The 26,375-nt window shown below is 40.6% G+C and overlaps 1 protein-coding gene across 12 annotated transcripts in view; it reads left to right on the top strand.

Annotated features, from left to right (window-relative positions):
• TNRC6A (trinucleotide repeat containing adaptor 6A) overlaps positions 1–26,375 on the top strand; it is a 161,293-nt gene that overhangs the window by 84,069 nt on the left and 50,849 nt on the right. For 11 of the 12 annotated variants that reach the window (XM_019820779.3, XM_019820780.3, XM_019820783.3 and 8 more), the window contains 2 exons: positions 1,457–1,544; positions 10,078–10,099. The exons of the other annotated variant lie outside the window; for it this stretch is intronic. In XM_019820779.3, the coding sequence (XP_019676338.1) occupies positions 1,457–1,544; positions 10,078–10,099 (110 nt within the window). The remainder of the gene's footprint in view (positions 1–1,456; positions 1,545–10,077; positions 10,100–26,375) is intronic. 12 annotated transcript variants of the gene reach the window in all.

Below are 26,375 nucleotides of genomic sequence, written 5' to 3'. Positions count from 1 at the left end.
GGGGATTAATATGGGTTAACTAGAGTGAGTGTCCTCTAACTTTTCCTCCAACTTTCCTCCTTACCCAGAGGCTCCCACCTCAAACGGAAGGACGGATCCTGAGTCTATCTGAAAAGGGTGTTGATTGCCAGGATTTACTGGTGTGATGGAGAGTAGTTTCCAATAAAGAAGACTTTGATCTGGGGTCCCAAACCCCTTGCAGGAGTCCTCCCTGCCTCCTGCCAAGGTTTTGTTTCTTTGGTTTTAGATTCAAGTGCAGCTGCTGCCCGTGGCCATGTAGTCATGGGGATGGAGAGTGGAAAAGGAGGAGTGGAATGGTTATGGCTTTTCTATTCCTTAGGCAGTCTTTTTTTCCTCTGTGCCTATTCCTGCTCTCCTAGCTCTGTTGGAGCCTCTCTAGAGCTCCACCAAGGTTTGGCACGTTCATCCATTCATGACTTTTCTTGTGTTTTTTCCTGGGTTGTAGCTTTCTCTGCTCTTGTTTATGTATCAGCTCTGGATAGATTTATTACTTTTTCTTCCTATCATTTCAGTAAGGCGGAGCGGAAAGAAAGAGGCAGACCCATTTCCCCAATCTGTCTATCGTTTTGAAATTCTGAACCAGGGGTTCTGTTGACAACTTTGAGCATTTGGTTTTCTTATTTTTATTTTTTATTATTTTTTTTTAATGCTTATTCATTTTTGAGAGAGAGAGACAGCATGAGCGGGGAGGGGCAGAGAGAGAGGGACACAGAATCTGAAGCAGGCTCCAGGCTCTGAGTGTCCACACAGAGCCCGATTTCAGGCTCAAACTCGTGAACTGTGAGAACCTGAGCCAAAGTCGGACGCTTAACTGAGCCACCCAGACGCCCCAGACAACTTTAAGCATTTGTGATTTAAGAACTGAAACAAACTTATATAGTGAGTACATTATTGATTCCCATGTGTCTTATTGATAGAATTATTTGGAATGTTTATGGGATATGAAATTATTGTAAGCTGAAATACATGATCTTTTTGTGAATAACTTGTGTTTAAAAAATAGTTAATGCAGCTTTTTAGAGCAGGAAAGCCAAAGATACCCCAGATACCTGGGCAGAGAGGGTTGTGGGGAGGTCCCAGGCATTGCTGTTGGCTACTGACTGATAACTGGGGCCAGAAGCAAGGTTAACTCTGGCTCACATGATGTTTACATTCTAGAATTGGAAGGAGTAGCTTGTTTCCCAGAGTAGAATTTGCTAATTTTAGGTTGTCTTCCTTGACATGACACGAAGACAAAAGCTCTGCTACCTGAGGAAGAGTACTAAATAGTAGCTGTGGGGTTAGATTAGGTTGCAAGTTGTGTTTTATTTCATGAATGTAAAAGAATAATTTGCCATGTCTTTACTTCTAATAAGAGTGAAAATGAATCTGTATGCAACCTTATTTGTATTTCTTAATACATTTTGGGAAAGTTAATTGCAACTGTGTGGTTCAGGGATTTAGTGCAAGAAGAAGAACAGTTGATGGAAGAAAAGAAAAAGAAAAAAGACGACAAGAAAAAGAAGGAAGCTGCTCAAAAGAAGGTAGTATATATATGTATAAACTCTATATTAAGTGGTCTAAACAGATTTAAAAAGAAAGTTACTCTTACTGGATTTTTTAAGGCATTTGAATGTTTTAACTTCAGTTGAGATTCATTTTAACATTCAGTGTTTTGAATATGCATATATAGTAACTTGCCAAGTGTGTACAGTTTAATGCATGGTTCTTTAACCTTGCCGATAGTGTTTTCAAAGGTAAGTGCTTTATACAGGTTTTTGTCTTTCAATTAACTCTTCCTAGGTTTTCATAATATATTTACACCTTACTATACGTGAGAAGAGCATGGAATTTGTAGCTGCATAGAGGGCTGCATTGAAATCTGTCTCTCCCACACAGCATACCGAACGGTGTGTCCTTAAACTTCATTTAGCCTCTCTGGGCCTTAGTTTCCTTGTGTTTTGTAAAATGAGAATTTAATTAAACAAAATAACGTAATACATATAATGCACACAATTGGGAATAAAGTGTCAATTTCCTTTTCACTTTTTATTTAGTACCTGGGCTGATTTCAAGAATTTGCTATTTACATTAAGATACTCTAAAATTAGCCTAGGACATAATTTACTGTAGATAATCTCTAGCCAGTACATTGTCAGAAACTGTAACTAAAGCAATACGAATTGCAGAAAACTAAAAGATTATGTCCATGATTATAAAGATTTTTACAAATTAATACTGAATCCTGATGACAGCTGGGCACTCCTCTCCTACTGTCTCAAGTTTTCAAGGACCTTAAAAATGTTCCAAAAGACCCAGTGAAATTACTGTTCCACCTGTCTATTCTAATGAAAATTATGACTTTAATTTGTAACCTCTACCTCTTTTGTGCCAGGCACTGTGTTACGGCTGCACAGTTATCTCTGCATTATTTATTAGGGAAAAACAGCGCACACGTCTGCGGTAGGTAGGGAGCTGTTGAAGCACACAGAACTGCTTCAGTCAGCCTGGAATGGGGCCGGGGAATGGGGACAATTTCTTAGAATAGAAATTAGCCCGGTGAGCAAGGAGTAGAGTAGAAAGGGATTCCAAGCAGAGTCAACTCCGAGGTAAGCGTCCACAGCCTTACAGAAGTACAGGTTTTGATTGGCTGGGGTGAGACACCAAGGGCAGAAACGTCCAAGGATGAGACTGCAGAGGGTGGTGGTAGCTGCCGACTCTTCTCTGGGTTTTGGCCATTAGGTGTTGGGGAAAACAGCGAAGGCATTTTAGCAGGGTGATGCGTTTGAGAATGTTTACTTGGCGGACTTGGACTTTGGTTGGAAGAGGTGGAAACTAGAGGCTAGGGTGCTGGTGGAGGGACTGAAGGGGATATGAAGGAAGAATAACTTCGGTTGACTCTTAAGTTCCAGACTGAGTGATGGAGTGCATCGTGGGAGCACTTAATCAGGTCAGGGAAATAGAAAGAAAGGGGGAATGAGAATTTCCTTCTGGAGTGATGAGCTTACAGCGTGACCAGTGAGTGCTGGAGGGGGTGGGAGGTAGAGTACAGACCACTGGAGAGCTGAGAGTGAAGAGGTGAGAGGCGACTCTAGGCACTTGGGCTTTTGGTTGCTCTCAGGAGTGACTGGGAGGGATGCATCCATAAAGGTCACAGGGTTTGAAACAGGTTTCTAATACAGAGTTTTAGCATTGATGATGCCTTAGGCTTCTGTCAGAGGCCTGTTGATATAGGTTGGTCTTTACAGTGCGATCAGTCTTTAGCTCAGGATTTATTGTAGAGAAGTTGTATCCTCTGCAAGTCTGAGGTTGGGAGAAGGCTTATGAGACTCTTCTTGTTCCACGGTGTGAAGGCCATTTACTTAACGAAGAAAACTAAGAAACATCAGAGTCTTGTTGAAGAAGATGCTTAGGTGTACATTAGGTAGGATCAGTAGTTTGGCAGGTGTCTGCGTGTTGCGTTAGACCTGTTGATCCCTGCTGCTGAGGAGTTCAGAAGTTAGCTGGTAAGTCGGTATGTCTGTGAAATGGCTGGAGAAGAAGCCTAAGGTATGATGGAACGAAGCATGTTTATTTAGGATTTACCTTGTTCACTGAGGAAGTTTTGAGACAGGGAGGGGGGTCACTGGAATGATTTCTTTAAAAGTTATGCTTTTAAAGTGTGCAATGTAAGTAAAAAAAAAAAATTAAGTTGTGACAAATACAAATAATGGCTCTAATTGCTGAAGTTCATCTTTAGGTTCTTTCATAACTAGATCTCTAAATCACCAAGTCAGTGTCTTTAACACATGAATAATGACCTTTGTGCCATTTGGCACATCAGATCTGAAGTGACAGCTTTTCATATTCTTTTCCACTCCATCCCTGCCTCACCCATTCCAGTCTCTCCCCCTAACCATGTCCCACTGGAATCATCACAGAGGCTTAGCGATAATGGTGGGGGAGCATTGGTAGGGTACCCTGTGTGTCCTGTAGACACAGTAATACTAATCACTTAACACATTTAAAGAAAGTTTAATACCTCTAATAAATGTTAAGTGTAGTAGGGTAGACTGCTATTGTAAATAAGACTGTTCTTCCAGTTCCAGCCTATAACTGAATTCAAGTGACACACATCGGTGAAGCGAGGACAGCTGGTATTGCTATAGGCTGTTACCAAATAGCTATTAAAAAACAAAACAGAGAAGAATCCCAAGTTGGCACATGTACAGTCCATATGAAAGAATGTGAGTCACAAGACTTTTCAGACAGGTTTCCTCAAGCTTGCTTTTTGTCTGTAGAAGGAGCCAGCAGGTGTATGCAGGTAGGTGGCAGACAGCTATATAAGCCAGGTAGGCAGGCCCATTTAGATAAATGTTGGAACATAAACTCACCACAGTAAAAACCATCTGCCTGTTTTATGTAATCTATGCAAATGTTAAAAAAAAAAACCTATATATTTTTATTTCTGAAAAAGTCTTCAGATACTATCTGTTCTGATCCATTCATTACAAATAGAAGGAGCCCAAGCATTAAAGTGAGTTAAGTGGCCAACCATGGTTTTGTCAGGATAACAGAACTAGGAATAGGATGGGAAGCTGCTTAATCCCCCAGCTGGCACTTTTCCAGAGCTAGGTGCCATGGTGTTATCTTTCATCTTTTTAATTTAATTTTTATTTTTTTAAAATATTTTTGAGAGAGAGAGCGAACCAGCAGGGGAGACAGAATCGGAGGTGGGGGGGGGGGGGTGGAGGGAGAGAGAGAGAGAAAGAGAAAGAATTCCAAGCAGGCTCCACTGAGTGTGGAGCCTGACACAGGGCTCCATCCCACCACCCTGGGATCATGACCTGAACTAAGTGAAGAGTCGGACCCCCAACCGTGCCACCCATGTGCCCCTATCCTTTTTACTTTTTAAAGATTTTATTTTCAAGTAATCTTTACACCCCATGTGGGGCTTGAACTCTGAGATCCAGAGTCACAGGCTCTTCCGACTGAGCCAGCCAGGCATCTGTATCCTTCATACTTCTTGCTTCCCCCCCCCCCCCGGCCCCCAACCTAAAGGTGAACTTTAAAGCTGCAAATAATATATTGTGATAATCTCTGTAAGGCATTTAACAGGCCTGTATGCCATGCATACAGAAACAGTCCCTAATAGTCACTGTAGTAGTTTTAAGGAATTCTGATCACAGGTTATTTTCTATTTTTAAATTTTTTTTTAATTTTACTTAATTAAACATTTTTTTAATGTTTATTCATTTTGAGAGAGACAGAGCATGAGCAGAGGAAGGGCAGAGAGAGAGGGAGACACACAATCCGAAGCAGGCACTGCACTATCAGTGCGGAGTCTGATGCAAGGCTTGAACCTGCAAACTGAGATCCTGTCTTGAGCTGAAACCAAGAGTTGGATGCTTAGCCGACTGAGCCACCCAGGTGCCCTGGTTATTTTCTATTTTAAATTTAAAAAACAAAAAACAAGAAAAAAAACCAGTGACCTAACTCATTACATAAATTATTCGACACCAACATGGCTCACCGTAATATTTTTACTATGGTAGTTTCTAAAATTTTATCTTCTTCAATATAAATTTAAGTATTTAACTTCCTCTTAAAGAAATGTTACACAAAGATTACATGCTTCTTATTATATTTCAGCCTCAGTACATCTCTCACAATGAAGATCCATGTCTGGATGTCTTTATTTTTAATTTTGTTTTTTGAAAATATTTCTATTTCATATCTAAGAATCATGGCTGTTTACTTATCTTTTAATTCTCAGGCTTAGGAAATAATTTGATATTCCACGGGAATGTAGTTTCTGTGCTTAAACAGGGGGCAGTAGGCAGGCTCAGAATGGAGTCACTCAAGCAATTAAAAGGCGGGGGGGTGGGGGCAACCGTGGTAGCAGTAGGTTGGATTTATCTCCAGGTTTTGTTTTTAGAAGAAATTTCTAGAAGGAATCTTGAGAGAAATGTAGGGAGGAGGGAAAAGGAGGTTGAGAAATAGGTTAATTATAGAGGGATAATTTGGTATAACCTTTAAGCATGTAATTGTAGTTCCTAGAAAGCACTTAAGAATTGAGGGGCTGGAGGGAAGCAACAGTACAAATTGGGACCTTTTACTGCTGAGATTGTTTTAAAGCCTGTTGAACACAGACCGTTGTTACTGTGTTAAGAGCTGTGAGGATTTTTCTAGGCTTTGTGGATTTAAATGTACTCAGTTTGAATTTAAGCGGGACTTACATTGTAGAAAACTTCCAATTTTCATTCCCCTTTTTTGGAGATTTAAGTATTAATCGCTATGTCTCCTGAAGACCATTTTGTTCTGAGACTAGGGATCATGTTCAGCAGTGTGAGTAACATTTTCTCAGCAGCCTGGGCAGTAACATAAGCAGGCCTGGAGTGCTGCAGTCATCCAGGGCGGTCAGGTGTTCTCTTCCAGTCCTGCTTGTTTCACCTTGCTGGTCTCCAGTCGTGTTTTGTTTTTTTTTTTTTTTTTTTTAAACACTTTGGGGGTGCCTGGGTGGCTCAGTCGGTTGAGCGCCTGACTGTGGCTCAGGTCACGATCTCACGGTTTGTGGGTTCGAGCCCTGCGTCGGGCTCTGTGCTGACAGCTCAGAGCCTGGAGCCTGTTTCGGGTTCTGTGTCTCCCCCTCTCTCTGCCTCTTCCTTGCTCACAGTTTGTCTTGCTCTCTCAAAAATAAATAAAAACATTAAAAAAATTTTTTTTAAAAAGCCACTTTGTATGCGTCTAGCCTTGAAGGCTAGACTGAGTGCTGCTTGCTAAGAAATCCTAGAAAGGTTTTCTGAGCCCTAATTATCTAATTTAAAATAGGTGATTTCAAGCCTCAGTTCTTTATTCCTAAGGTTCCTTTTTGTTTTTTTAAGATTTTATTTTATGTCTATGTTTATTTCTGAGAGAGAGAGAATAGGGGAGGAGGGGCAGAGACAGGGAGAATCCGAAGCAGGCTCCACACTGTCAGATCAGTGCCCGATGTGGGGCTCTAACTCACCAATTGTGACATGGTGACCTGAGCTGAAGTTGGAGGCTTAACCATCTGATCCACCCAGGCGCCCCTAAGGGTTAAGTAATCCCTACATCCAATGTGGGGCTCAGACTCATAACCCCGAGACGAAGAGTCACATGTTCCAATGACTGAGCCAGCCAGGTGCCCCCCTAACGTTAGTTTCTAATACCTGGCACTGTATTAGATACTGTAGATGATTAAGAGAAAATAAACAGGGACTTGGGAACCTGGAGTGTTTGAGTTGGGCCTTTTCCCAGCATGAAAGGATTGAGCCACTGCCACCGGCAGTGCCACCGGCAGGTGTGGCTGGTGACGGGCGGGCGGCGGCAGCAGCAGCTGCTAATACCTACTGAAAGCTTCCTGCCTGCGAGGCACTGTCCTAAGCTCTTTTTTCCCCTCTGAGCTCTTCATGAGTTAGATCCTTTTAGTCTCACAACAGCTCTGGGGTAGGTGTTTTTGTTCTGCCCTTATAGATGAGGAAACTGAGCTTTACGGAAGCTAATTAATTTTGATCCAGGTCACGTAGTGTTAAGTGGTGGAACCAGGATTGAGAGTCTGGCTTCAGACACCAAGCTCTTAGCCGCTCAAGTCTGCTTAGGGATCCAGGGGTGGGGACAACGGGTGCAGAGCCTGACAGAAACAGAGAGCCTGGCGTGTGGTGTGTCTGCCACCTGTCCGATACCTTTATGAAGTGAGGCAGTTGAGGTAATTGCTTGTCGAATCACAGTTCACGTTTGTTTTTTGAAGTAAGCTCTACGCCCAACGTGGGACTCAAACTCACAGCCCTGAGATCAAGAGTCCTGTGCTGTACCGACTGAGCCAGCCAGGTGCTCCTGTTTTTGTGTTTTTAAGGGAAAAATATTCAATATGGAAGTAATTTTGCTTCTAGATTTGACAGAAGCCTTTAATTCTGTCCTACAGTGATACCTCACATTTGAATAGTGTTGTAAAAAAAAATCTTTTATATTGTACTTGAGCCTCATAATAGCCCTGAAAGGTAGGCAGTCCAGTCTCCCCTGCCCTCCTCCCCCACCCCATTTCAAGAATTAGGAAACCGAGGCCCAGAGGGTTTAAATGACAAGGTCATGTAAAAGTAAAAAAGAAATGTTGAAGTTAATTTTAATATATTTTATGTAACCAAATATATCCAAAATATGACTGCTATTAATGAGATATTTTTACCTTTTTTAAATACTAAAAAATAGAAGTCTGGTATTTTACACATCGGTTTGGACTAGCTTTATTTCACGGGTCAGCCACATGTGGACAGTGGCTACCATTTTGAACAGTGCAGACAACTCTTAAAATTACTGATCCCAGTTGGGAAATTCTCTTTTTAATAGTCTGAGTAATACGCTAGGTCCCTGGACCACATGTGAGTTCAGTTTCCTCCTAATCTGTTAGGCGCTCTTGGGTTCTATTATTCCCGTCCCTTTACTGTGGTAGTCAGCGTCCTGATGGGCAGACACCTTTGGATGTCTTCTTGGTGCCTTCTCTGTAGATGACAGAATGCTAAATGAGGTTGGCTGTTCTGAAGCAACTTGGAGTCGTTTTTCCAGAGGAGTTGGAGAGTACACATCCTTTATGTTAAGGCCTACAAGAGCAACGCTGGCTGTCCATCTTGGGATTTAGTAATGTGGTCGTGGCTTCTGTAACTTAGTTTCCTTTGGAAGTAAACTGTGGAAGAGACCAGGAGAGTTTTTTGGGGTTTTTTTTTTTTTAAGTTTAGGATGTAAAATAATTTTTGTGCTATAATGTTTTGCTTCAGAAAATTAGGTATCTTATTGTTTGACACGGTACGGTACTTGTCATAAACTATTCATATACCAAGTTCTCTCTAATAAGACTGTTTTTCTACCATCAAATTTTAAAACAATATCTCCAGAAATAAAGGGTTCAAGCTAGTTGACTGGTCTTTTGCCATTGTCCTTCCATCGGTTTTTTGTTTTTTGTTTTTTGTTTTTTTAATTTTTGATCCATGTAGAGTAAAAGATGGGCCTCCATTATTTGCCAAAGCATTAGTGCTCTAAAGCTTGGTAAAGTAGCTCACTGGCCACACTGACTCTGCCTCTCCAGGGGAAGATTGTTCAGTGTGGCTTCAGGAGTAGGGTAATTGCCATATAGTCCTTTACCACCTAGTTCTATAATGATCTAATTCAAAAAATGATATTTTTAATGACAGTACTTTCATATGACTAAGCAAAATTATCATGCCCCATGGCACTTAAGGAAAGCCTTGTCTTTATTTTGGAAGAATTCCTGGTTCTTCAGCTACTAATTATTTGGTCTTTCCTCACCTCCCTGCCTCTCCTCGTGTCTTTTATTTTTAGGACTCCCATGCAATTGGTCTTAATAAAAAAGTTGATTTTCGCTTGTGGCCTCTGTCTGTAATCACTTCTTTCTTTTGGGGGCCCTTGAAGTTGGAGTCACAAGCCCTTGCTCCTCATGAGGAGACCTCAGGGTGTGCGATGGGGCAGGCACGGAAAGGCGGGCTTTGTGGCAGTTCAGCTTCTGAACACAGTGATCTTACTGAATCGTCGGGTGTGTCAGAAGCGACAGATATGTTTGATGTATTTTCTCCCACTAAGAAATACTTAAAAGTTAACCATGTTTAACCTAACTTCAGCTTTTCTTCCAGAAAACTTAATCCATCTTTTATCATTTGAAAGAAGAATTTTTGAAGCCATTTAAACATACGCAAAATTCAGTAGATCCACGAAATGTTAAAGGTGACAAGTTACATAAAAATCATTTAAAAACTAAATAATGAGAACAGTGCAGTCCCTTTTTTTTAATTTACTATCATACAATGATGTCTTCTCTGCTATGTATCTAAAAGAAACATTTCAAAATTTTTTATTACTAAACATTGTGTCAGAGACAATGGGGCACATCTGTGGGAAAAGCATGCTTTCTTTGCATATCTTTTCCTATGCAGTTCATCTGAGTGACAAATTCCTTAATAAAAGTGTATATGTCTTATGTAATAGTAATATATGAACATTATATCATAACAATCCATTTCTTTCAGTTTCATATTTACATTGTTTTTTGTTTGTTTGTTTTTATTTTAGGCCACTGAACAAAAAATCAAAGGTACGTTGTTTAAAGCTATTTTTACCCTTTTTTTTTTTCATAAAGGTTGTTGATATGCATTTTTATTAACCCCCAGGATGGGAGAGTGAAGAGCATGAAAGAAGAGGGGTGGGGACAGACTTCTTCAGTGACGTCCTTTGGGGTTAATGGTTACTGTGGTGTAGATTGCCACTTTTAAAATATACTGCCTCAAGACATACCTTACAACTGTCTCCTAGGTTGAACACCACTTCCTAACATACTCCCTTGATTTGAGTCTTTGAGCACATGTACCTTCCCTTCAGTTTTCCATTTAACAGTCTTCTTATCTGGGGTTACCTCTGAGACTCTCGCCTCGTCTCTTGCTTTATTCCTTGGTCTCTGTATACAGTTGTCCCCAACTCCTTCCTAGAGGCAGACAATGATGCCCGCTCTCTATTTAATTACTAAGAATAGTGGATTGCTAACCTCATGGTTATTTTGCTGGGTTGAACAGCTCCCGGTACATGTCAAGCAAAAGCCTTCGGGGTGGTAAGGAGGCAGGATCCTAATTCCTCTCAGATCCTGAATCACGAATTTTTTGCCCTCCCGGGAGTTGACTGCCTGGTAATGAAAGGTGTAGGGCTCTCAGCTGCTGAACTTGTTAGGTTCGAAGATTCTGAGTTTTTACTTTTAGCTGTATCAGAAGTATGTCCTCTACATTTGGTTGAGATACGCAGCCAGTACCTCCTGTTTTTATTTGAGGTCAGCGTTCGTTAAGGTAATGTTTATTAGGAGCAAGTGTGTAAGAGTGAATAAGAACAGTCTTAGCTTACATTTTACTGGAGACAGTGGCAGTAGAAGGACACACCTATACATACGATAGTATGAGGTGATTTGCTTCAAGTAAAAATGTTGATGTTGTCCTGGATGCAGAGGAGTGACAGTTAGCTTCTTTAACACAGGACAGGAAGGCGCAGGGAGGAGGCGGGGGGGGGGGGGAGTGCAGGTAAGGAAAATCTCCTTGGGGTGATGGATCTTAAAAGATGAAACAGCCAAACCCAAGAAAGAAGGAAATGACAGAGGGGATCAGCATGATTGAAGGTACAGAGACAAGAAATAATGTGATGATACTGGCAGTGGATATCCCTAGAGCACCAAATACCCAGCAGTAAGTAGGTAGAGGGTAGAATGGTTTTTCTGAAGGGATAGGCAGGAGTTAGGTCAATGGAGGCCTTACATGCTCTGTGGACCCAGGAGCCTGGACGTGCGTTTTATAGACAGGAGCCATGGAAGAGTTTAAGCAGAAGAGTGACATGGTTTGTTTTTTTGTTCTCTTTTGAAAGCTGTCAGTCATTGTGCATGGAAAGTCTTGGCTGGAAGATGGAGCTAAGAGAAGCAAGGCGCTTTGGGCAGAGGAAGCAGGTGGACAAGAAGAGGGAGTATTCAGAGAATAAGTGTGGGAGTGTTGGGGGAAGTGACAGAATATAGACCTGGAGGTAGGGGGAAATCGTAGGGCTTCCTGCTGGTTAGAGAGTGGAGAGCCAGCCCTGGCAACGTGTGGAATGGTTGAATCACTGTATTATGTACACCGAAAGCTAACATGACACTGTGTGTTAACAGTACTGGAATTAAAGTAAATATAAAATTTACTTTATTTTACTTTAAAGTAAATTTAAAGTAAATAAAAATAAGTAAGCTACTGATTTGAGTCTTAAAAAAGAGAGAGTGGAGAGCCAGCAAAGATCACGGTCATAAGCTATGCTTCAGGAATGTTTCTTTGTCAGTGGTGTCTAGTGTCCCCAATAGAAACAGTACCAGGGAGGGAAGAGGAGGAGCAGACAGGGTAAAGACGAGTTGAACTGAGGTCTTGGCAGCAGAGGTAGAAGATGGATGAAAGATGTGTGAGGTATAGAATTTGTCGGATTGCAGCTGGTGAGATCAGAGGGGAATTGAGGGTGACATTGTGGCTTTGAACCTGGATATGTGAGAAAGTTACAGTGGAATGATACAGGGGGGTGAGCATTTCCAAATTAATGTAGTAGGAACATGACCAAATTCATCTTCTTCACGCTCTGCTTTCCTCACACCCCTTCCCTCTGTAGGGATGTTACGTTGTCCCTTTGCCCTGCTTCAAGGCCAGACTTCTCTGCTTGGCTTTCAAGGCCCTCTTTGATCTGACCTCCCATGATCTAACCAGGCTGTTTGCCCCTCACTCCTTTATACTTGGCAGAGCATTCTTCTCTCTTTCATGTTCATCCCTGTTTCTGTTTCTTTTTGATCCAACTCCTCGGCCAAGGAGGCCCTTTCAGTGTTTCCAGACTCTCAGAGCTCATCGTCCGCCGGATCGCTCCAGTGGCCATTGGTCCTCCCTTCCCGATTTCTTAGGCTATTATAATGTATCTTACGTTTGGGGCACATGGTTATAGTCCATCTTAGATTTTTGCCTGGCCCATGGGTGTACATCTATACTTAAAATATGAATATATTTGAATCTTTTAGATTTTAGACTTTGCACAATTCTGAGAATGTTAGGCTCTGAAACTCTTCAAGGTGCATTATGTTGTTTTGCCAGCATTTTACTCGTTTTACCCTTCTTCTGATGGCATCTCCCTTCATAATTGGTCACGATTATTCTCGTTTATGAAAATGTATTGTTTATATTTGTGCTGTGTATAATATCTGTGAGGTGTTTGTGATTTGGGATTCGTGGTGTTTAGAGATTACAAACTGGAGGTTTGTGGGACAGGTTTGGCACACACAGTTGTTATTGTTTATTAAACTTTAATTTTGGAATAATTGATGCTATATAGAAAAGTTGAAAAGGTAGTAGAGTTCCCATATGCACCCCACCCAGTTTTTCCATGATTCACATCTTGTATTTCTGTGACACCTTTGTCAAAACTAAGAAACTGATGTGGGTATTAACGCAACTCTAGACTTTATTGAGATTTCACTGTTTCTTCCATTAACTTCTTTCTCTTCTAAGATCCTGTGCAAGATACACAAATGCATTTAGTTGTCCTGTCTCCTCAGTCTCCTCTGGTCTTTTTTTTTTTATTATCCTTTAAAATTTTGATTGCCAACCTTTAAAAATCAGGAGAATCCACATAATCCAGAATATACTGTCAGCAGCATTTTTTGTCTTTCCATATTTAGAGTCTGTATCAGGCCCAGGTTGAGTTATTTGTGGCTATCACATAGTTGACAGAAATGTGACAGAGGGCTGTGGGGCAGAAAGCTGTGACCAAGGAACTGAATTTTAAATTTGATTAGGTCGCATAGCTCTAGAGCCTTCTTGATTGTCAAGAATCAAGATCTTAGTGTTCAGACTGAGCATTACCAGTTTGGCTGTAGCACCCTCTAGAGAGTTCTGACTTTAACGAGCTGTTCTTTCTAAGGCTACTGCCATTTCTGGTTAAATAACACTCATGTTGCTTTCACCCTGTGGTAAGACCGTTTATATAAAAGTTGGGTTTTTGTAAAGTATCATAAATTAAATTCTTGACCAGCTTTGTTACATGAAGACAAGTAGGTGTTTATTTCTGGGTGCAGTGGATTCATAACTCATCGGATAAAAATGTGAGCCAACATAATGCGAGACATAATGAAATTCTTGAAAGTTTTATTCTCACCTTGTGACTTGAACTTTTTTGAAAAACTGTAAGGAGCATGAATATTTGAATGTTTGAATATTTGAAATGTCTTTTAAAAATATGTATGAGTTTCTCCTTCAAACAACAAGGGAGTCGAATGCTGAAAAATTTAGGGTGAGGTATGCGAATAGATGGGTAAGTTTTAAGAATGCCCTGTGGCCTACATAATGTAAAGGCAGGGAAGGAGTTAATATTCCCCTGCTTCACAACACCCTTGGGAACTTGAGTAAGAAAAGTAATTTTTTAAAAGCAGCTTTTCAGCTCTGACACTGGCTTGTTTTGAAAACATGCTGATTATATATTCCTTGTAAAAGAATAAACACTGTTAATTTTTGACAGCTAACCTCTCCTCCTCCCTCCCTCCTCCTCCCTTTCCCTCCCCTCTCCTCCTCCTCCTCCCCCTCCTCCTCCTCCTCCTTCTCCTTCTTCTTCTTTTCTCTCTCTCTCACCAGTGCTTTCTTCAGGTGATTTTTATAAGCAAGTTATATTCCAGAGAGTAACAAACCTCAGAGCTCTGAAAAGGAGATGAAGGGAGGCTGGGATGGAAGCAGTAATGGAAAATAGTAGATAATGATTTTTTTGTTTGCTGGTGTTCACATAGGGAAGCATAGTTTATTGCTGCTGTTCTCTTTCTGGATTAACTAAAAACTCTTAATGAAAATTGGATCAACATTTAAAACACATTTTTGTTCCTTGCCACATTTGGAAGCCTTTGTTCTTGCTCAGTCTCTCCCCCCCCCCCCCCCCCCCCCCCGCCCCTTCTTACTCAATTCTAGCCTAGAGGCTAGAGGATTTTTTTTTTTTTTAATTTTTTTTTTCAACGTTTATTTATTTTTGGGACAGAGAGAGACAGAGCATGAACGGGGGAGGGGCAGAGAGAGAGGGAGACACAGAATCAGAAACAGGCTCCAGGCTCTGAGCCATCAGCCCAGAGCCTGACGCGGGGCTCGAACTCACGGACCGCGAGATCGTGACCTGGCTGAAGTCGGATGCTTAACCGACTGCGCCACCCAGGCGCCCCGAGGATTTTTTTTTTTTTAATCAAACACAATTTCATTGCTTAACTTCATTGCTCCTAGAAAATGATCAAAATATTCAAGACCTATTGAATTGACTACATGTCAAGTCATATTGGAGACACCATAATAGCTAAGTTGGAGCACCTACTGTGTGTCAGGCACTGCTTTATATTTACTTCATTTAACCAAGGGAAATATTCTGAATATTTCATCACTAATAATGAGTGGTCACCAGTGATTCAGAACACATACTGGAGCAGTGTCCTAAAAGCTTCATGTTCTAAGAGTAATCTTTAGCTATTGAATTTGGGGAGATGTGTGGGACCCAGGGGAGGGGCCAGGGTAGCAGGCTGGGAACTCTGAGTCTTTGTGAAGTAGGATGTTGAAAAACTAATATGGGAGTAGGGCTTTATCAGTGTGTGTGCACAATGTTAAGTCTGCATTTACTCCCTTCAGCAGCCCTATGAAAGTAGACAGTATTGTCACCGCTTAGAAGTGAAATTGAGGCCAAGAAAAGTAACTTGCCTATTGGTTATGCAGCTGTTGAGTGTCTGAGCCAGGATTTGAGGACTGACTCTACTGGTCTCTACTGCGGCTTTTTCTTTGAAAACAGTCCCGTATTTACATGGGAGACAAAACAGGAAGGCTACGCTATTGCCCATGCTTTAATAATATTCAGTGAATAAACCAAATAAATGCATGTTTTAATGTTTATTTTTTTTATTTTTTATTTTTGAGGAGGGGAGAGAGAACAAGTGAGGGAGGGGCAGAGAGAGAGGGAGACATGGAATCTGAAGCAGGCTCCAGGCTCCAGGCTCCAAGCCGTCAGCACAGAGCCTGGCGCGGGGCTCAGACTCATGAACCGGGAGATTGTGACCTGAGCCCAAGTCAGATGCTTAACCAGCTGAGCCACCCAGGTGCCCCTTAAGTTTATTTATTTATTTTTGAGAGACAGAGAGAGAGAGAGCGAGCGTGAGCGCGATTAGGGGAGAGGCAGAGAGAGAGGGAGAGAGAGAATCCCAAGCAGGCTCCAGGCTCCGAGCTGTCAGCACAGACCCCAGTGCAGGGCTCAAACCCACCAACTGTGAGATCATGACCTGAGCTGAAGTTGGATGCTTAACCGACTGAGCCACACGGGCACCCCTAAAGCATGTTTTGAAAATATTCCAGAGAGATCTTTTAACAGGTTTTTATGGTATTTCCCTGAGCACAGAGAAATAAATAAAAACTTGTTATCACCAGCATAATTTCATGAATCGGGAAGGATCTGACAATTGCAGTGTATAAAGTGGTTGGCTTTTCAAGAATCACTAGAGAAAGCTCTGAAATTGTTTACTTCATCTCTGTTGATGAAAAAGAATGGGTTTTGAGGACCAAGTAAGAAGCCAATTTTCTAAAAGCTTTCACCGTGTGTCAGACTTCCACACAGTGAAAACGAATGAATCCCTTTTTGGTACAAAACCTGACTTCTAATTAAGCTTGGAATGCCTTGCTCCAGCTCCTTAATTAAGGAGGATGTAAAGAGACTCTGACCAAAAAACCGCAGAGCCACCATGTCACGCACTCCTCGGAAGGATGGAGAAGTATATTCTGAAGAGTCCCTTCTTTTTAGTATGCTCTTTGGTGAAGCTGACACAGTTTAGCTTTGGGAATATGATGGAAATGACTCAATTTCAGCCCAAGGAAGAAAAGTGTGTAATTTGTTCCCTTCTCATTAATAAATAAAGCACTTCTTTGCTTTTTCTTTTAATCGTCACTGCCAGTGTCAGCTATGTTTCACAACCTTTGGGAAACAAAGATAAATGCAAAATAATTGTGTGGTAACCCATTTTCCGAAAGTTAGGATCCATAATAAAGTGTCATTGTTTTGTTGTTGTTGTTGTTGTTGTTGTTCATTTAACGTTCATGAAGTATTTATTTATTGTGTTTGATCCCGTCTCGTGTACTGTTGTCACTGTTGTTCATGACAAAACCAACTCCAAGTCCTTGTCCCCCACTGTGTTCCCATTCTCATCTTTGTGTTAGTGCAGATATAGGTAAATATATTTATATTTAGGTAAATATATTTACCTGTGGTCTCGGCTTATTCCTTCATAAGGTCTTAAGTTTTTCAGTCACAGTCCTGTGATATTGAAATTCAGGAACTTGGTGGCTTGGCCAAGAATTCCTGTGCTGCATAGATTTTCAGAGGAGAAGCTGAGACCCAAAAAGATGTGACTCAAAGTGTGTTGCCTGACCTGATCACATAGTGGCTCACATGGAAATGGTATTGGTGGGGCTGTTAGGGTAAACAGCAGTGGCCAACCCCCAGCTGAGGCTGACAGTCCCAGAGAGTCTGGTTGTGCAGCCGCTGAAGTGCTCCTCCCCTCAGCACACCTGTGATTCTTTGTCACACAGGTTGGGAAGTTCTGTTAGAATTGGGGCTTTCATGCAGTGTCCCCCCCCCCCCCCCCCCACACACACATAGTATAATGTAGAAACACGACTTCTATGTTATAGGCAGGTATTAAGTCATAGAGACAGACCAGGTTCTGATCCCAGATGTGCCATCTTGGTAACTTTTTGAAGGCAGGTATGTGCTGACCTCTTTGAAGGAGAAGCAGGTTTCCTGTTGGTGAAGAATTTACTAATGGCAAAGGTGTTTCTTCTCATGGGAGGTGTCTTTGAGCTTTGTAAGTAACTCTTTTTGTAGCTCTGCACTAACTGGAAGGGGAAAATTCTGCTTCCCAGGGAAATAGTAAAATTACTCTGTTTAGGTATATCAAAGCCACCATTTTTCCTTTCCTCCTGTTGAGAAAGAGAAATGATTTATATACGTTTATACATGTAAATCTACATTTATGTGATCAATGCGGTAACGACACTTAAGGACCCCTTTTTGCTTGTAAGGTAAGGAACATTTTATTTCTAGCCAACGTAGGTATGTTCGCTTATAAATGCCAGTAAATTATTAAAATAAGTAGAAATGAAAGATTTTGTAACTTTAGAGATCTGTGATGAGGCTGGGGCGGGACAAAGACAGGAAATAGGAGAGAAGCAGAGATCCGTGCAGTCAGCAGGCAAACTGTTGTTGGAAAGTAGATGCAGTGGCCAATGATCCCATAGTTGTTGGGGAGCTTGTGGGAGTATCCTGAGGTTGTGTCCTACCCTGAGATTCTGCCTTGGCAACAGTTAGGTCTTCAGTTTCAAAGGAAACAAACCCGGAGTCCTCTGGTTTAAATTTTTGAGAAGTCAGGAGAGATCAGCAAGAATAGCTTTATCAGCTATGACCAGGTAAGAGAAAGCTCCAGACTAGCAAATAACACAGCATAGGTCGTAATTTCCACTTCTATGTTCTTCATTTAGTTCTAATAAGAGTAGTAGCTGTGTTTTAGAATGCGTACTGAGTGCGAGCGGGCTCAGTGTTGTAGTCTTAGTGAAAACGCATTTAATAAAATCGTGCATAAAGACAGCATTTGGCCTGAAGCAGAAAGTATTGAATCTTCTACTGAAGATGATAATCTTGGAATTCTCGCGTAAACACAGCAGTGTTAAAAGTCCAGGCTTCTGAGTCAGATAGCATTCGATTTGAATATCGCCTTTGTATTCTTATTTCTGTGACCTTGGGCACGTTTCTCAACCCCTAGGCCTCGGTTTGACTTGGTTAAAAAGAGATAATCCAGGCTACTTGATATTGTGGAAATGAAATAATAATAGAACATAAATCACTGGGCCAGAGGTTAGTAAATGCTAAACATAGACATCTTATGATAGAAATTTTTGATTTGCAGCTTTTAGAGTGGCTAAGCCCTAATCAGTGATTTCCGTATTTTCAGAGAGTTTGATTTTGCTCTTATAAGTAAGAGGAAACTTACTTTATACTAGGAGAAACATTGGTTTGGGGGTCCAGTTTGGTTTCACATTTCAGCTCTGCCATTTAGTAGATGTTGGATCATGGGCAGCCTTCTTCTAAGCCTTAGTTGCCTCATCTGTAAAAATGGAAATACTATTTCAAGTTCATAGAATCCTGAAGATAGATACCAGCTATATTGTCTGGCATCCAGCTGATACTTGGTAAGTTTTAATTACCACCACTGTGGTTGTGCAGTGTCCTGGCAGTCTCGGTCTCCAGAAACCACATACAGTGTCCAGGTCAGTTCAGGGCTTTCCCTCACCCAGACGATGATTTGCTTTTTCCTCTCGCTAAAGTAGGGCCCAACCCAGCTTGGGTGAATCACAGGGCAGCGTCTCTGCCATAGTGCAAGGAGTATGTCTTGCAGCATGAAAATGGGGCATAGCATCTTTCTAAATTTGGCAGGCCGAAATTGGTATTTTATTGCTTTGATTTACATTTGTTTATTGGTAACATGGAATATCATGTTTAATCACTTGTACTTTTTTCATCTTATGAATTACCCATTCTTGTTTGTAACCCATTCACCCCTTGGGCCTAGAGCTTTTGTTATCAGCTTGCACAAGCTGTTTGTGTAATACGCTTATTAGGATTCTGTCTGATATATTTGATGGAAATATTTCCAACATTACAGACTATGTCATATGTTTGAAGTTGTTCTGAGGATGAGATACCAGACAAAAATACCTAAATTTTGCCCAATACTGGATCCCATAAGGGGGTATATGTATGCAGAGGATGTAAAAATATATAGTCAGAAGAAGAAAAGCAAAATTAAATAACTTTTATACTCTTAGCTTGAACTCTGGCCCTAAATTCTAGTGGCTCTGTTGAATATTTCCCTATGTTAGCTTTAGGGGCCTTAAAACCAAAACAGTACCTCTTTTCCCTCCCTCTGTTAGGGAAAATTGGGGTAGGCAGTGGGAGGGGAGAGAGAACGGATCCCTTTAACGTATTCCAAAGGACAAATATTTTTCCAGTTTGCCTTTTAATTTGGAATAAACACACACACACCCTTGAAAAAATAAGTTGCACTGCATAATTTCATTGGGTTAAACTTAACAATCTTTTACTTTTTGATTACTTGACTTTTATAAAGCCTGCTGTTTATCCAGATTTAGAAAAAAATTTGCTTCTTTTCTAAAAGCTTTTAAAAATGCCAGCACTTTATGACATTATTAACTGATTTATCTGAACTTTATTTTTTTCTAATTAAGACAAATCAACTAACCATCCTGTATTTCCTAAATAATTTGTTATCTTCAGTAATTTATGACAATTTCTTTATTGCATAAATTTGGTGACACCCCCCCCCCCCCCGCCCCTTAATTTTTTTTAAGCTTCAGTGTGTTTGGGACTTTTGTTGTTCCTGCTACTAACTCTTAGTTGAATTGTTAGGTATTTTCTTTTTTTGAGTCACAAATGGAACTCAGAAGCTCTCCAGATATTCCTACAGTATCTGTCATAACAGTTTTCCAAATTTATTCAGACATGAGAACCACATGTGACATTTGTTTTAAGAAATATAGATTCTGATTTATCTGTGAGGCTAAAGAATCTGTTTTTTTAAACAGCTTTCCCTTAACAGCGCTAGTTAAACAAATTTAAGGATCACTTCTAGAATTTATGAAAGAGACTTAAGGGCAGTCTGACTTGTTTTTTCTTTGAAAGCGTCTACATCTGCCTGAAAACTCTTTCCATCATCCCATTGTTTCGAATCTCACATACTTACAGGACAAGGTTTGATGGATAGATTAACTAAAGATCTTGGAAATACCATGCTGTGAATGTTGTGTGGATATCCTCCAGCTGTTAGAGAAGATCTGTACTCTAGAACAGACTGCTCAGGCATTTTGCTGAAGAGTTGAGGATTGTATGGAGGCAAATCAGCGATGTTTTCTCTTTGTGTTAGTAATTTGAGGTGGGAAATGTTTGAGTAGGAAGATCACGTTCCCTGAGGGGTTAGAAGTGGATGCTTCCTAAGACTCGGGAACAGGTATGCTTCCCATTTCTCTAGGGCATGTGAAGCGAATTACAACTAAATGAGTTCAATTTAATATGTATTTTAAATTCAGTATTTAATTTTGAGTTGTTTATGATGCCACTTGGGATTTTTCCTTACTTTAATAACTTTACAACAAATATATTAAGATTTGTTTGCGCCTGTGTAAAATATAAATACAGCTTGTTATAGTTCATATTAGTTTTTAAGTCTTCAACTTCTTAAATAGCCATCTAGTTCAGCCTACTTGCTGAGGATTAACAGAAGCTGATGGATTGGCAGGCATTTAGGTATTTTGTCCAGGTTGACCAGTGGCACTTAACACTGCAGCCATTTGTCCACAGTGGAAATTCTAGCATTTACATCTGTGTGTATCAACTTAAAAGCCAGACTTGCCCCTTCTGTGCCATTCAGTGCCCTTCAGCACTCCAGAACTCACCAAAGTCAGTATAGGACAGGGAATGTATATTATACAGGGGAAATATATTATAAATCCTCCAGTGTGTTTATTAATGAGTAAGAGGATTTTTATAGTAGTACAAAGTTTGGCTAAGTTTTAGATAAATTTGATTTGTAGGCTCATCTTAATTGACCAGAACGCTCTTTGCATTGTTTAACCGGCTGGCTGCTTCTTTCCCCTCCTGTCCCTCTTAGAATATAAGCAGATGGAATTTGAGTTATTGTGCCTCAAATACAGGGGAAGTTGGTGAGCTGTACCTCCATAGCAGTTCAGTGACACTGTGCCTTTCTGCATTTCCTGCAGAAAGCTATGGCGTGGGAAAGCAACAGAAGTTGGAAGCTCCTTTCTTTAGAATTTCTTGGTGTAGAGAATTTTCTAATCTGCTTGAAGTTTTTGTCAGGTTTGTGCTTTTTGAAACTGTCCCCTGTGACATTGCTGCTGCTACTGCTGCTAATCAGGAAAACGGGAAGAATTGATTTCACTCGTATGGGTTTGCTTTTCCTCTGATCATGAGGCAGATTCTATTGAAAACTACCGTATTATTTTAGCACGGCAGCTAGAATAATTGATTTGAGAGTTTAGGCTTAAAGAGATTATAATTACTTACTGGAAACATTAGCAGTACGGAAGAAAGACAAATCTTGAATATGCCTGATGAGCAGTTACAGTTTAAATATACTAGTTTGTAACATGTTGACTTTTCTGCCAGAAGTTACTTTATTTTGTGGCTTTTTAGAGCATAAAATCATTCTCTGTAATGAAGATTTCAAAGAATGTTTATAGGTGACATTTATTTTTTAAAATACCGTTTGAGCAAAGGTAAGAATTTCTTAACCATCAAGCATTTGGAGTTGAGCCTAATTATTGACAGCTAGAAATGTTAATTTCTGGAAATTCTGGCTTGTTGTTAGTACATTTTTATCTTGTCAATTACACCTACCCCATACTTGTTTAAGAAGGTAGGGTGTTTTTTCTTATAAAAATAAGAAATACTTAGGACAACCCTGGACTTTTGCTCTTATGTGAGAATGACATTTTCCAGCCGAGGCCCTTTCATGGGTGCTTTTGCCATGTGTCTTCAGAGAGAGCTTGACACTTGTCTTTTCCTGTATGATGACGTGTACTGAGGGTAGGCATGCTTACTTCAGGTAAAATTTTTTTTTAATGTTTTTTATCTATTTTTGAGACAGAGACAGAGCATGAGCAGGGGAGGGGGCAGAGAGAGAGGGAGACACAGAATCTGAAGCAGGCTCCAGGCTCCGAGCTGTCAGCACAGAGCCTGACGCGGGCCTGACGCGGGGCTCGAACTCACGGACTGTGAGATCATGACCCGAGCTGAAGTCAGATGCCCAACCGACTGAGCCACCCAGGTGCCCCTTACTTTAGGTAAATTTAAAGTTTGCCAAAAGAAGTCTTTAAAAGCACTGTGTATTCTATAGATACTTATTAAGTATTATTTTAAACTGGTGATGTCAACTATTTCAATTCTTTTAAGAATTCAAACACAAATCTGTATATGGTTTCTATGTTTTGGAGGTCAATTTAATATTCTGTTAAAAGTGAAATCATGTCTTAAATGGCATTTTTGTATCCTATGCCTGCTGTTTATGCCAGTATTTCTAGAAGATTCACAATGTAGCCAATATGAAGACTCATACACAAAGCTAAATTATAGACTTTGGAAGGGTAGGACTAAAGGAAGGGCTTGAGGTATTAAGATTTGGTCATTCATGTTTTGGGGAGTTTGGTAAGCAATTCATGATACTGATGGCTGCTTTGTATTTCAACTATTGTTTCTATTAAACTTGTAGATAGCCAACAGGAAGTTCTCTTATTTACTGTTTTCTGAAATTTATTCAGATGGCATTTAAAATGTTATCTTAAAGATTAAAAGAAGTAAATATTCATATAATTTTAATTTCTAATGACTGAGTAAATAAGTAAAAAAATTTTTTTACAAATTTAGAACTTGTATATTTAGGATTTTGGATATTAAATATCTCTTATCTAGTCCTGATATTTTACTTGAATGTAGGACAATTGCTGTGGGTTTTTTCCCCCAGTTAATAGACGTTTTTCAGAGCAGCTTCCAGTTTACAGAGTGATAGCATGCTTGTGCATAAGAAATCTCAAAATACATGAAAGTAGCACAAATTAATAATTTAATTGTCACATTGGTTCTTTCGGGTTTTTTGCAAAGTGGGAAGTCTTGATTTGGAGCACGATTTAGGAAAATGTCAGTTTAAATTCTTCTCATGAGTAATTTTTCCATTCTAAAAATGTTCTAAAACATGTTGATTTCTGGGCCAGTTCATAATTGTGTCCATCTGCTTAAACTGTACAAAAGACCAGTTGGGTCACAGAATGGCAAAAAAATGTAAAATAAACAAGTTTTAGTGGGTATGTGTGTTTTGTACTGGCCTAATGAAATTCCTTCAAAATATTTTTCTGGTATTATGGATAACATGATGTTGTGGCTAATTAGGGTAACTTCCCAGATAAACAATCATATTTACTGAACTTGTCTTGTTCTGTGGATGCCAGCTCTGGGTTGTTTGTTTGTTTGTTTGTTTGTTTGTTTGTTTACAGCAGAGATTTCTAACCACTGAGTTACTCAGCAACATACCAGCCAGCTACCATCATCGTCCTTAACTCTTTCTTCTTTTGATCATTCTCTCTTTACCAGTTCTTGATTCTTCCACCGATTAAATGTCAGTGTTTCAGTGTTTCATCTTCAGTATCATTCTACATTGTTCTTTGGGTTCATGTCATGCTGACAGTTCTTCGGTTGTTCATTCAGCCAGTAGTTCTTGCTCGTGTGTGGTGCTTGGGAATGCCAGTGATAAAGGGGAGGAGCAAGAAGGCGGCACTTAAGCATGTGCAGGACGAGAGATGCATTAAGAGTTTTATGGGAAAGAGGAGGGGAAATTGCTTGTCATAAAATGCTTTTAAGGCTGGCAGAACCTGGGGAGGGGTTGCGGGGTAGTTCATTGTTTCCTAGGAAAGGTGGAGAGAAAGATTTTCAAGAAAGGTATCAAGGACGTGGGCACCTGGGTGGCTTAGTCGGTTGAGCGTCCAGCCCTTGGTTTCGGCTCAGGTCATGATCTCGCAGGTTTGTGAGTTGAAGCCCCACGTCAGGCTCTGCACTGACTGTGTGGAGCCTGCTTGGGATTCTCCGTCTCCCCCTCCCCTGCTCATGTGCTCTCTCTGTCTCTCTTTCTCTCAAAATAAATAAACGAACATTAAAAAAAAGAAAAGTATCAAGGCATTTTAGGCACAAAGAATATCCTGAAAAAGAATGGTACCTTTTGGAGTATGGCAGGTTCTTGGTGTGAGAGAGAAGGAAATGCATGTTTATGCAATGGGGTATGAATCTGGAGAAGTGGTAGACCGGGACCATGCTAAGGACTTCAGATGATTTCTGAAAGCACTTTGATGATACAGACAACTTGGGGCAGAGAGATGATAGATTTGGGGAGGGGAGTCAAGATGGAAGCCCCAGAGACCAAGTAAGAGGTTTTTGCAAGAGTAAATTGGAGGGCCTAAATCACAGCAGTGACATTGGAGATGATAAGGATGCATTTGAATGCTGTCCGGTAGATAATCTGTCAGACCTGTTGCCTGAACGTGGAGGGACAGGGAGAATTTGGGGAACAAGTCCCTGCTTGAGTAAATAGGGAGGCCATTTTTAAAAGCTCTTTCTGTCCTGCCTCTCTGGCCGCTACTGCTCTTCTCTCGGCTACAGTAGCCTCTCCTTTGGGTCTCGGTGATGCTTCTCATTCTGCTGCTCGCGTCACCTTTCTCCCACCTCTCTGCTGAATGCTAAGTTGATTTTTCTGGTTCATACTTCACCGAGCTTCAGAACCATATGTTCAGCTGCATTCTACACATGGATATTCTAGAGCAGTGGTTCTCAGAATTTATCTGAGGACTCCCCAGAGGCTGTCTGAAACTTCCATGAAATTCACAAGGTCACACTATTTTCATAATGATAGGAAGTTTACTTGTGGTCCTCACTCTTTTTTCTCATAAGTACATAGTGGAGTTTTCTAGAGACTACATAATGTGGATGTCACAACAAATTGGATGCAGAAGTAGATGTGAAATCGACCTGCTTTCTGTTAAGCCAGATATTAAAGATGTTTGGAAAAATGTAAAAACAGTGCATGCATACATTTCACTCTCTTTTTGTTTTGGAAAACTTATTTCAGAAAATATATATCCATTCAGCGAAAATACATACTCGTGTAAGAGTTTATTTTTTTCTTTAAATAGTTATTTATTTTGAGAGAAAGCGAAAGTAAACAAGAAAGGGGCAGAGAGGGGGAGAGAGAATCCTGACTCAGGACTCAGTCCCATGAACCGTAAGATTATGACCTGAGCCAAAATCAAGAGTTGAATGCTTAACCAACGGAGACACCCATGCACTCCAAGAGTTTTTGTTTTTGTTTGTGTTTTTTAATTTTTTTTAATGTTTATTTTTGAGAGAGAGAGAGAGACACACACACACACAGAATCCTAAGCAGCCTCCAGGCTTCGAGCGGTCACACAGCTGGATGCGGGGCTTGAGCCCTTGAGCCAGAGTCAGAGGCTTTAACCGACTAAGCCACCCAGGCGCCCCAAGAGTTTATTTTTTAAATGAATTAATATATTTTTAAATATCTCTATAAATTTCTAATATGGGGGGCGCCTGGGTGGCGCAGTCGGTTAAGCGTCAGACTTCAGCCAGGTCACGATCTCGCGGTCCGTGAGTTCGAGCCCCACGTCGGGCTCTGGGCTGATGGCTCAGAGCCTGGAGCCTGTTTCCAATTCTGTGTCTCCCTCTCTCTCTGCCCCTCCCCCGTTCATGCTCTGTCTCTCTCTCTCCCAAAAATAAATAAAAACGTTGAAAAAAAAATTTTTTTTAAATTTTTAATATGGTAAATATAGTTTTAACCCACATAAACAAAAGATCTTTTTTAAAAGCACAAAGGGGTCTTGAGACCAAAACGTTTGAGAATTACTGTCATACAGAAACAGTAAACCTAACGTCAAAACCAAAGCTCATTCTCACGTATTTTCCAAACTTAGTTTTTGTCTTCTATTACAGTATCTTGGGAGATGGTACTACTGTCTACCCACATTCCAGGCCAGAAATCTGAGGGTCATCCTTACTCCCCCTTTTTTAACCTAGACAGCAGTAGTGATCACTAACATTTATTGGGTACTCGCAAGGGGCCAAGTACTATTCTCAGTTCTTTACATCCATTGTCTTATTAAAGCCTCACAACAACCCTGCGTGGTAGAGGT

The sequence above is a fragment of the Felis catus genome, chromosome E3, assembly GCF_018350175.1.
Source record: "Felis catus isolate Fca126 chromosome E3, F.catus_Fca126_mat1.0, whole genome shotgun sequence".
Lineage (NCBI taxonomy): Eukaryota > Metazoa > Chordata > Mammalia > Carnivora > Felidae > Felis > Felis catus.
Note: the sequence above shows the minus strand (reverse complement) of the source record. Positions and strands in the feature narration are given on the sequence as shown.